The sequence below is a fragment of the Epinephelus moara genome, chromosome 20, assembly GCF_006386435.1.
Source record: "Epinephelus moara isolate mb chromosome 20, YSFRI_EMoa_1.0, whole genome shotgun sequence".
Taxonomy (NCBI): domain Eukaryota; kingdom Metazoa; phylum Chordata; class Actinopteri; order Perciformes; family Serranidae; genus Epinephelus; species Epinephelus moara.
In genome coordinates, this window is record NC_065525.1 from 46,579,052 (window position 1) to 46,591,533 (window position 12,482).

General features: G+C 42.9%; 1 protein-coding gene across 1 annotated transcript in view; it reads right to left on the minus strand.

Moving 5' to 3' along the window:
• Window positions 1–9,030, minus strand: part of zgc:113516 (uncharacterized protein LOC541449 homolog) — a 48,043-nt gene extending 39,013 nt beyond the window's left edge. Inside the window, exon 1 of the mRNA XM_050074249.1 lies at window positions 6,390–9,030. Within this exon, the coding sequence (XP_049930206.1) occupies window positions 6,390–6,524 (135 nt within the window). The 5' untranslated portion in view covers window positions 6,525–9,030. The remainder of the gene's footprint in view (window positions 1–6,389) is intronic.
• Between the last annotated feature and the right edge of the window lie 3,452 nt (window positions 9,031–12,482).

The following is a 12,482-nucleotide window of genomic DNA, read 5'->3' on the forward strand; positions in this document are numbered from 1 at the left end:
TTTTTTGGGGAGTTTTTCCTGATCAGCTGTGAGGGTCATAAGGACAGAGGGATGTCGTATGCTGTAAAGCCCTGTGAGGCAAATTGTGATTTGTGATATTGGGCTTTATAAATAAAATTGATTGATTGATTGACATGGGCCCTGAACATAACACCCCTCTGAGCCCTGAACGCACCATCCCTCCATCACACAGATATAAAGTGAACAAACAGCCACCTCGACATCTGATCAAGTATTTATAAAGAGGACACTTGGATATTTTCCCTCTGACATTATTGTCACATTCTTTTCCTCTCTGCTTTCCAGATCTGATCTTTACATGAAAGCTTCTGTGTTTCATTTGATATTATTCAGTTCCTGTCATTTAAAAACAAAAACTATTTATTTAGAGAATTTCCTGAAGTCATTTCTGTGCACAGAGAAATGCAGATTAACAACAGGCCCTGCAGATCCTCAGGTCGGCCTCTGATGTTGGATATAAAATTGTTTTGGTTCTAGTAAACATTGTGTACAGTGCCACACGCTGCACGTCGCAGCTTTGGGAGCACTGGTATAAGTGCCTTTTAAAAATAGGTCACTAGACTATTTATTTTTTTTATTGTGTTTGTTGGTTTTTTGTATTGTATGTGTTTTATAGGAGTTTAACTGTTTAGATAACTCGTTCAGTAGAAATTAAACAGAATAGGAGATAAGATGCTCCCCTTATAATTCCTGTCTTGTTTCTCTTGTTTTCCTTAGGTTTTTATTTTTCAGGTTAATATGGATGTGAAACTCAGATTTCCTCAGAAAACTAATTGAAAATTTGTCACATGAAGAAATAAAAACAAGAGATGTATGACAGATCATAAAACAAGTGCAGACTTTGTGGGGGACACAAGAGACACGTCCCCGTCAATATTTAAAAAGTCCCCCTCAAAAAAAACATGAAAGCAGGAGAAAAATAAATGAAAGAAGTGAAGTGAAATCAAGTGTTTGATGTTCAAATGTTTCAGACGAAGGAGCCCCAAACGCCCCGCTGCCCATATGTCCCCACAAATACTGAAGCCACACCTGCCGATACAGAGGTGAAGCAGTAGACAGTTAATATCACAGGTGTAACAGGAGGAGGTGTGTGTGTGTGTGTGTGTGTGTGTGTGTGTGTGTGTGTGTGTGTGTGTGTGTAGACTGAACACAATCCATCATTAAAGGGACTGAGGGGAAACATGTAGTGGTCTGTGTACATTACTGGACCTGGTGCAGATGGAGAGGTCACCAGCCCAGAGTGCCGTCACCTTACAAACAGAAACCCTATTTCTCTCACAGATTGGACCTTGTGTTTGCACATGGGACCTGAACGCACCACGCTTCTGTTCTCTGGGTTCAAATAAACTAAACCCTCTGCTGTTGTTGTCTCTCATCTCGCTTTTCTTTTCTTTACTCTTTATTTCTATACAGTCTCATATTTACCGTGTGTGCTTTTAATTTATCGACTCCACAGAGTGCTTTTATTTTGAAAAATGAAAACATGTCTCGTCAGCAGGTCAGAAGTTTCCATATTAAAGCACTCAGCTGGTGATATTCTACATTTCTGTTACTGTCAACAAAAGACCAACGATGTGTGAGTCCGTCTCTTAATGATGTCCCCGAACTTTGGCTCTCGTCTCCCGACACATTGGTTCCTACTGAAGACACAAAGCTTTAAAGGCAGAGAGTGAAATCATCAGTCAGAGACTCCTCAGTCAGCTCAGAGTGTTTCAAGTCCAGCAGTGTTTTTATTGTGAGTCAGTGCTGTACAGTGAACTCAACCCTGGGATGTTTTGGTCTCCAGATTTTCCTGCAGAGTGAGCACTCTCGACTTTCACACTGTCTTTGGCACAGACGGACGTGATGCAGCGACACAGAGGAGGAGAAACTCTGAGATAACACCATCTTCTCTCTTCTTCATTCAACACAGTTGCTGCACACGTCCGATCTGTCATCAGCGCCGTGAGCCTGTTTACTATATTACGTGAATGTCACACTGTCACACACCTCAGGTGTTCTTCAGACCAGGTGTACACACACTTTTACCTGAGACAGCTGCAGGTGAGGAGGAGGAGGAGGAGGAGGAGATTAAATATTAGCTGAGAGACAGGAAACATTGATTTCTGGTGGTTTGACAACTTCACTGATTGGTTTATTATTTCTGCAGCTAACACAGCATTCTGTAAAATGTCAAAGGAACATTTATAAAGTTGATCCAAAATCATTTATTTAAATGTCAGCATGATTTCAATTGACCTGTCTGTATGTGATGGTTTCATTTGATCCTGTGGAGCTCTCTGTAAACTCAGTGTGAACATGAAGGAATCACTGATCGTCCTTCTGATGTTTAATACTGATGATGACTGAGATTTTACCGGCATGATGGTTTGTAGAAATGTGATGAATTAGTGTTGAGGATGCTGCAGTTATCTACAGCTGTGTGTACTGACAGCTGCTCTGGACTGTTGGAGAACCTTCTCCATGTGACACAGTCATTGACGAAAACAGACATAATTGTTTTGAATTTTCATCAACTAAAACAATGAAGGATAAAATGTGACTAAAACTAATAAACATTTTAGACTCAAGACTCAGACTAAATCTAAATTAGCTGTCAGAATGAACAGCGCCACAGTGACTCAGGTTTAGAAAACAGAATCAAACATAAATACGTCTTTATAAATGTGACCAAAACAAAGCGTTGGCACATTTCTGTCTTGGTGTGTACTCACAGTTTGAGTCATGAGTCCACACAGAGTTTCAGTATCTGGCTCTTGGTGAGTTCCTCTGTCAGGCGTGGCTTTACTTCAGCTGAAGAGAGAGCTGGTTTTCTTCACTCACACTTCAGGTTAAATAAACCTTTCACATATTCAGAACCTGCTGCTTTTCTGTGCACACTGATTAGATCAACTGAGCCACCACGATGTGGAGCTGAACGTCAGCACAGAAGTCCCAATAAAGATTATTCAAACAAGACAACACAAGTTCATCCTTACAGAACTCTGACAGACAGACAGACAGACAGACAGACAGAGAGGCAGCGTTCAGCCTCCTCTGTTCAGTTACAGCAGGAAAAAGAGAGCATGGAGCTGTAAAATGAAATTACAGAGACAATATGTTCTGTCTGCTCTGCAGCCACCTTCACTTTTATATCACAGCAATCTCAGTGTGTAAAATACCACCTCAGTAATACTGAGACAAGTCTCACTTTACTGGACGGCAGCCACGAGGGAAATCGCTCTGTGAAACTGCTTCAGCTGCAGTAATACAAAAGGCTTCAGCTTCACGTCCCCGGTGAACACATGAACCTCACATTAATTCTACACTCAACATGAAAATGACAGCAGGGAGATAAAAATCAGATGTAGTGTTGCTGTAACTTATCAGCTGTAGTTTCTGGCTGCAGACACTAAACACACACAGCTGGACGGAAAATATTTACACAAGTCACAGTGACACTCATGATGCGGTGACAACTGGACCTCTTCCACGGTCACGTTTGGCCACTGAGTCGAGTCATGCTGCACTGACTTGTGTTTCCATCGCCAGTTTAGACACGTCGTGCCACGCTGAGCTGCTCCAGAGATGGACCTTCTCCAGTGTAGGTCCTAAAGCCGGGCCACCCACCCTCGCGCAGGAAGTGATGACGTGTTGCCGACCACAGCCGACCCCCAATGACCCCCCTTCTGAAACTAGCTGTGTGTGTTGCAGACTCTCCTCCCCTCTGTCTGCAGGAGACCAGAGAGACAGGTGTCTTTAAAGTTCAGCTCTCAGTACGTCTGTAGCTTCTGACTGACGCTCTGTGGTTTGCATCCTGTTTTTACTGGCTCATGTTCGCTATCAGTCAAAAACTCAACATTTCCTTATTCTGCTGCTTCACGATAAAAGTTTTTACGTAACAAAATAACAGGAGACTTTTATTGTGACGAATCTACAGGAAGAACACTGGTGAAATGTGTTCATCACTGAATTAGCAAAACTCTGACAGCACCTGAGTCTAATAATACGGCAGGGAGGAAGAGTGAAATCAGAAACAGCTACAGTGAGGAGATGATGATGATGATGATGATGATGATGAAGAGCTGCAGACAAACAGCTCACCTCCAACAGGTAAACTTCTTTAACCTGCCCTGCTGTGTGATGGAAAAACACCTGCAGCAACAATAACAGGGACTTTAGCCGTGGATCAGCCCGCTGCTTTCATCAGGTAAAGACACACCTTCAACAGGTAGACCTGTTGTCATGGAGACGCAGATCCCTGCTGGGCTGACGGCTCAAACCAAACCAAAGAAAACCGAGCCAAGCCAAGCCAAGCCAGACCAGACCAGACCAGACCAGACCAGACCAGACCAGACCAGACCAAGCCAGACCAGACCAGACCAGACCAAGCCAAACCAGACCAGACCAGACCAGACCAAGTCAGACCAGACCAGACCAGACCAGACCAGACCAGACCAGGCTGGTAAACACTGGGCACAGTGAAGTTTAGAGTCTGTCAAACATTCCCATGTTGGAGTTAAACTCAGTCAGTGTTTGTCTGATGGAAGAACAAAACCCCCAAAACATGAACCCTGAACTCTGACCTTTCTTGTCCACAGGAGAGAAGCTTTAGCCCCCCTCAGGGATGATACAATGTCTAACGCTCCGTCAGTTTAACACAAGGTGAACACAGGTTCAATGTGAAGTCAAGTCACAGGAAATGAAGTTTATCTGAACTGCAAAGCTTCAGACATTCAACAGAGATACATGAACAGGTAGTGCTAAACATTTAAGCCCCTCCCACTGCACAAAGTCTGGCTTTTAGTGGGAAATGTAACAATCAGCATTCACACCTGGGTCAGATGACTCTGCAGTAGTCATGGATATTCATCGGCTCCGGCTCTGATTGGCAGTGATGTAAGCACAGCGTGCTAACTTTAGCCCCTTTACCGATGAAATGCACTGCTACACAATACCGTCCATCTCCGTCCAAGCAGCATCAAAACATGGATCCAGATTAGTCTGCACTGAGTTTGAAAGAGAGACGGACTAAGTAAAAGATATAAAAGGAGGAAGTAAACACCGCATCATTTTCACCGGCCTCCATGCTGCTTTCTGTTTTCTAGCCCGTCTGTGACATTGAACGTGACACACCAGTAAAAAACAGACAGAGACATGTTCGTCTGCTGCAGAGCCGCTCTGATCTACTGACAATGCAGCGGAGTCTTTCGCCTATTTCTATTGAGTCGTCCCGTGTTTAAAAATCCTGCGTACATGCTCACTCTTTATTCTCTCCAGGATGTGCCCATGTCACAAACACAACATTTAATGCAAACCCAACCAATTCTGCACGACCTTGCAATTTCTTTGTCCAATCACTCCAACTTTTCCACAAGTTTAACCATTCATTGTAACTTGCCGGAAGTTTTACGAATAACCGCAGTCACCCGCACAACGTCACCAAACTCACCTGACGATCCAGACATGCTGACGTCCCACAGTTACCAACAAAAAATACCTTTAAAGACGGCGCATAACAATCCCCTGATGTTCTGCACAAAGGTAAGGGTAAATTGTTCTGCACCGTGTGCCATGTTGTGATGGGACACAAAGATCGACTGACAAAACACTTTTCCACAAAGACGCACCTGGACAGACTACAGACTCAGAAATATGCAGGTTAGTGGTAAACATAGTGTAGTATTATTCACAGACTCAGAAGAGTGTGGTTTTATTCTCACTTGAAGAATTTATCTTTGATTTTTAATCAATTTTACCCACAAAAAAAGAAATTGCTATTTCAAGCTGCTTCTGCAGTTTCTTGGAAAACAAACGCCCAAAACATCACAACAAGCACCGAAATGTTTCAGAAAAGCTGCATGAAATCAGGCAGTTTAGGCTGAAACGTAAAAGAAAAGCCTGGAGGATTTCATCGATTCATCGTCTGGATTCCCTCCAAGATTTATCAACATTCATTTGTCTGTTTATTTTCCTATCAAAAGTGATGCACCAACATTTGTACATATCCCACGTAATCATGAGCCAGTACAACGTGTAAAACCCACGTGTGTGGGAAGGCTGTGATCACGTGAACAATGCACCAACGGGAGTATGAAGCGGTACAGGAAGGAGGAAGGTTGGGGTGGTTGATGGGACTTTACCTGAAGAGACAGGAGTTCAGGACTGTGTGAACGCTGAGTCACTGTAAGGTACATCGTCTCCATGTTTCCTTTAATAGACTTCACAAACGAAACTTTACTCGCCTGAACCTAAAGACACCCAACCATGTTTCCTTTCCTAAACCTGAACTGCGTAACTTTATGATGAGTATTTAACATCATTAGTGGGATGCTAATTCGTAGTATGAGGACACGCTGCAGAGACATGAGACACAACCGTTGACTTGCCTTCATCTGAATGTCCTGTGCCTTCCAGTGAGGACGGAGTCGGCTGAGGAGCTCCAGGATTCCTCTCCGAGGTTCCTGCTCATCAATGAGGAGGTCCACATGGAGAAGCTGGTCACCAGATGACACGCTGTCCATTTTCAGCTCAGCTGATTTAAAGTCTTAAGAAATTTCTCCTTCACAAAGTTTCAGGTCCAGAACTTGTCAGAACAGTCCTTCTCTGTCCAGAGACATTAAAACATCCTCCACACGTGGACCACACGGGTCAGAACTCTGGAATGTTGAATGAAGGTTTAATCTCTGTCTTGATGATGGCGATAAAATCCACAAGAGGACTCAAAGACCTGCTTTGTCAGAACTATTCCAGAGACATGGCTGGGATCTGCAGGTCACTGAGAGTGTCCACTTGTGTGTCCAGTGACTCAGCAGTCCAGCCTGCTTATCAGGGGACAATGTTCCTTTGGACATCTTCGCCCTGAGTTTACACATTAACCTCTGCCGGTTGGAGCTCTGCAGCAGGTACACGTGGTCATGTCAGCAGCATCTTCTGTTTACATATTCTGAATCAAGCCTTTTCCTGATGAAGACGTGGGATAATGTTGACATCATTCGACCTTTCTTTCGACGTGTTTACAGAATGTGTGTTGTCTTCATGCTTTGTGCACAAACCAGCTTGCCAACAGTTTGTGAGACTGACACAAGAATGTATTTCCAAAAGAAAACAGCCCACAGTTCTGCTGGAAGAACAAAAACACACCTGCTTTTAAACACGATTAAAGACTCAGAGATCCGAAGCTTTAAGGATCTGATCAAATATCACAACTCCGTCCTGAAGCAGCTTAAGATTCATTCATACTTGCTTAACATATGAAAACAGATCTGTCCGTTTCAAACGTTGTAAATGTCGCTGCCCTCAGACTGCCATGTGTCCTTCATGATATCATAGATACAGTCAATAGATGGCACTAGAGGGCGGAGTCAACAGGTCGTAATGTTTTACATTTAAACAGAGGCGGCGTTGTAGGTCTGTGAGGTCATTAAATATATACTAACACGTAGAGGGAGAATTTATTTTTTTTCTGATTTGTTCTTTTCCACCATTGTTTAAATCTCTTCATTGTCTCCTACAGTCGTATTTCACTGCCGACGGTTCATCAGTATCCATAGGGCTAATTAATGCTCAGCGTTACATATGGAGACAAAGACGGACGGAGCCTTCTGTCTGCACTCTGCGTTCATTTCATCTCTATTTGTGCAAGTTTTCTGAAAGCATAGAGATGCAGATTAAACGGAGCAGAACAACTGGAGCTCATGGAGGCAGCGTGGTGTAGTTCGAGCGAGGTATGACTGTAGGAGGAAACAAAGACTTTTAACAAATGATGGAACGGAACAAATTGCTAATGAATAGTACATGAAGTGAAAAGAATTCTCCGTCCACGTGTCATGATGTATTTAATGTCCTCACAGACCACAGCTGTCTACAGTAGGGGGACAGATCGATACTCTCAATGCAACATTTTCATTTTGAAGATCGATCCTAGCGTCAGTTTGGGCAGCAGTAGCTCAGTCCATAGAGACTTGGCTTGGGAGGCGGAGGGTCACTGGTTCAAGTGCATGTATAGGTCCTGTTTGTGCATGTGTGTGTATTTGGGGTGTGTGTGTGTGTGTGTGTATGTATATGACAACAGAGTGAAAAGATTGAATTTGGGTCCAATTTGTTTGCTCTGTATATGCTTCCTCTTGGAATCATTATCAGCAGGTTTGAGGGTGTATCATATCATATGTACGCAGATGATATTCAGCTGTATTTTTCCTTTAATCCTGACAGGACCGAATGTCTGAATGTACTGCATGACTGTTTGTCTGCAATTAATGACTGGATGGTCAACAGTTTCCTCCAGCTTAACGCTGCAAAGACCGAGGTCCTTATTGTCGCTCCTGACTGTACTGCTTCTAGGGTGGCGAGCTGTATTGGGTCCCTGAATTCAAATATCCGCTCTAACCTGAGAAATCTCAGAGTTATTTTTGACCAGGCCATGCACTTTGATAAACACATCCATGTGTTGACCCGTACATGCTTTTTCCACCTTATAAACACTGCAAAACTGAGATCTGTTGTATCACATGCTGAACTGGAAATGATCATTCATGCCTTTGTGTCATCACGTCTGGATTACTGCAACTCTCTTTTCATGTGTCTCAGTAAAATTTCTGTAGATCGTCTTCAGCTGGTGCAGAATGCCGCTGCCAGGCTGTTCACCAAATCACCCAAAAACTGCCACATTACTCCTGTCCTGGCCTCCCTACACTGGCTTCCTGTCAGCTTTAGGATCCAGTTCAAAATCCTTGTTTTAACATATAGAGCCCTTCATGGTCAGGCACCTGAGTATCTGTCTGACCTGCTGCATGTATATGTTCCTAGTAGGACACTTAGGTCGGCCGATCGTGGCCTGTTGGCAGTTCCTCACACTAGGCTCAGAACTAGAGGTGACCGGGCCTTTGAGTCCATTGCGCCCAGATTGTGGAACGCCCTCCCACAGGATCTGAGAGCCGCAGCATCTGTCGAAGTTTTTAAGAAGCACCTTCCCTACCTGTATAGGCAGGCATTCTTCAACTTGTCTTAAGTGATTTAGTTTTGCAACAACTGCTGCTGTTTCATTTTGTGTCTCTGTATGTTTGGATGTATGTATTTTTGGTTGTATTTTAATCCTGTGAAGCACTTTGTGAGTTCTCTCTGTGAGAAGTGCTATACAAATACATTTTACTTACTTACTTACTTTAAGTGTCACCTGTTGGCTGTGACGTCATTAAAGACACATGGAAGTATGAGGGCAGTGACGTTTGAAACACACTGATCGGTTTTCATACGTACAGGGAGAATAAATGAGCCTTTGAGTTTCCACAAACTGTGCACAAATACAGACCAAATGAACACGAGTGTGTCTCTGTATCCAACACTGAGCATAAATGAACTTTACTGGAAACATTGTCTTTTTGGAATAAGGGGAAAAACCCAGAATATTTGAGCATGTGAGCGTCGTTAGTGGGAGAAACAAATGTTGATGTTGAAGCTGTGTAATGAGGCCTGATGATGAAGTGAAGTTTGTGCTTCAGTAAACCTCTTTCACTTTTCTGTACTTACGTATTTAATCATGTATTATGCTCCATCAGAGGCTCAGCTAATAGAAAAATGCCTCCGAAGGGAACTTTACTTTATAATGAAGTGAAACTCAAAATTTACTGAAAGATGTAAATAAGTCCCTGAAAATAATAAAAATAAAAAAAATTCAACCGCACTTGAAATTACTACTTCATTCAACATTCTTCAAGTGTCCAGTGAATCGCAACACGAGAATAAAAAGCTGCAATTAATTAAATTTTCATTATGGGATGTCTGTAATGCATTCAAACAGACATAAGTCAGCCACAAAGATGTGGCACACGAGTCCAAATGGAGCTCAGCGTTTTCTCTTTCCAAACATGGAGTTAATTTCAGCACAGCTCTGATACTCGCCGCCCCACCGCACTGTTCTGACACACTGCAAACATCACTGCGGCACAGTCCCACGGGCCGCACCAAGGATTCAGATCTCAGTTTACTTTACTGAACTCGATTCAGGCTCCAAAGTGAACACAGGACAGAAATCAGGCCGAACGAGAGGACTCTGAGATTCTGTAAATAATTTTCAGATGCATTTCATTTGGCTGCAGCAGCAAAGACTTGAAATGGGTGGAGTCTATTGTCTGAGCGGAGTCGGCGTGTAATCTGCAGGAGCCATTTAAATATCATAGAGTGAGTTCATTCAAACATGACCTTTCATGCTCGCTCAATGCCATGGAACATTTCACCAGGATCACTGTGTAAACACTAAATGAATCTCATAAACATTGGAGCAGCATGTTTTCAGCCTGTTAAATTATTTAGATGTTGGGCCAATGTTTACCATTTTGCATCATTACAGTAATTGCCTAGAAGTCACGAATGTGGTGATCGTCTTGAACCGAATACTTTGCAAGCTTTTAGACGAAAATGAAATTCACTTGCCATCAAAGAGCGTCTCATCATCAAAGATGTTGTGTATTGAAAGAGAGATGAGTGTCTCGATTAAAAATGTAAGGGTCAGGCGGTAGAATGGAGTAGTGGAGTCAGTGTTTGTGTTAGTGCATGTACCTCTCAAGTACAGCTGAACGAGAGGGCTCGTTGAAAAAGAGATGACACACACAATGAGCCAGGCATCCATACATACACTATTCTGACACTTTTCAGACAGATTCACTTACTGTATGTCTGGCTCCTCTTTCTCTGCTCTTCGTCCTCATTGTTCACACCAAGAATGAAGACATTAACATTTGGGCCTTTGAGCCTTGAAAATTAATCATTTATGAAAGGATCAACAAAGTACCAGTTGTGTTGAAGACAGCATGAAAGAGTATCAAAACTGAGTTAATGTTGCTGGAGTTTCGCTTGACTTCTTGACATTATCTCGACTATGAGTCTTTTTCACGCGACTCATTAAAGCGCTGGAAGCAGGAGCTGCGTCTATTCAGCAGAACGAGGAAATCAAATGAGTGGAGGCAGAATAGAGGAGCAGAGGATTTCATTATTTACAGAATATATTTTGTTGCTGATAAAGGATCATGTGTCCTCACTTTCCTTCTTATGGAAACAGCTACAAAGCTTTCTGAGATTTCTGGATAAAGAATTGATTCATTCTGAACTGTAAATGTGGACCTCATGCTTTTATTCTGGAGGAAGAGTCAGTGTGAATCATCCTCTGGGCACAAAATGTCACGGCCATCCATCCAATAACTGCTGAGATATTTCACTGACAAGGTAAAACTCTGACCTGCTGACAGGGCCGGACGTAAAACATCCAGCACCCTGTAGGTGAGCTTCTTCTGGCACCGGAGGAGGTGCCACTACAGCCCGACCATCAGCGTTAGATCTGTGGATCAGTTTGGTCAACTTTTCTGAATGTCAAAAAAAATAGGGGCTGCAATTGACCTATGGCTAAGCCACGCCCCCCTCCACTCATTCAGTGCCCGGCGCTATGGCAGGTGTCACAGTACACGGCATTTCACAGGAGGCAGTTGATGACTTTTGGGGACATAACGATCAGATGTCATTGAGAAGTAACCAAAAGGGCCTAAACTACGCATTGGAGGGATATATTCATCATTTTATTGTTGAGAAGGTCGATGAAAAGCTTAAATTACAAGCCAAAATTTACAGGTCACAGTGTACGCTTGTGAACCGCATCTGGTTGCCGTCACCATCAAAGACAACAAGTTAAAGTGCCACTGAAGTTAAGGTTTTTGGCTCAGAATATGAGAAAAGGATAACGGCCTTTTTACCATCTTTACCAAGAGTGTCTCTCCGTTAGTTTGGTGCTACAGTATTTACACTGAATCATTCAGCATAACGTTTGCCAACCTTTGTTATCTCTGCCATTACAGATAAGTTAATGAAGCTAAGCTCCAGAAGTTAACGTTAGCTTAACTAGAGCCCTTTGGACAACAGCTAACAATGATGTACGATCACCAAAGTACAAAACTAGAACAAAATAGGCTAATGAACTCCCAGCAAACAAGGTGACATGATGAACAACGCAGCTAGGAGCTAACGTTAGGCTAACTTTAGCTAACGTTAGCTAGAGATGTTAAAGATAACTTTATATTTCTTTCCAGCAAAGTGACAATATGTTGCCTCAAACACAATGTTGACTTACCTTAGAACAGATGTAGACATCATTGTTAATCTTATTCACGTTGAGTTGATGTTGTGGTCTAACGTTACCACACAACTTTATCCAAAGGAGACACTTTTCTCGGTTGAGATGTGGTTTAAAGTGTAAAAAATACACCTGGTCGCCCAGCCTCTCAGGATACCTTGTGTCAGAGTTGCATGTACCCCATGCACACCGTTTGACCATTTTTAAACTTCAAATCTCAGAAAAAGCTCATAAAACCCAACAAACTGACTTTCTGTAATGAATTTCAATGGACGTCCAGGCAGAGAATGTCCCAGTGTATGGGAATGGCTATACGCACTGTGATTGGCTCATCCCATTTGAGGGCGGGACTTAGCCATGGGTC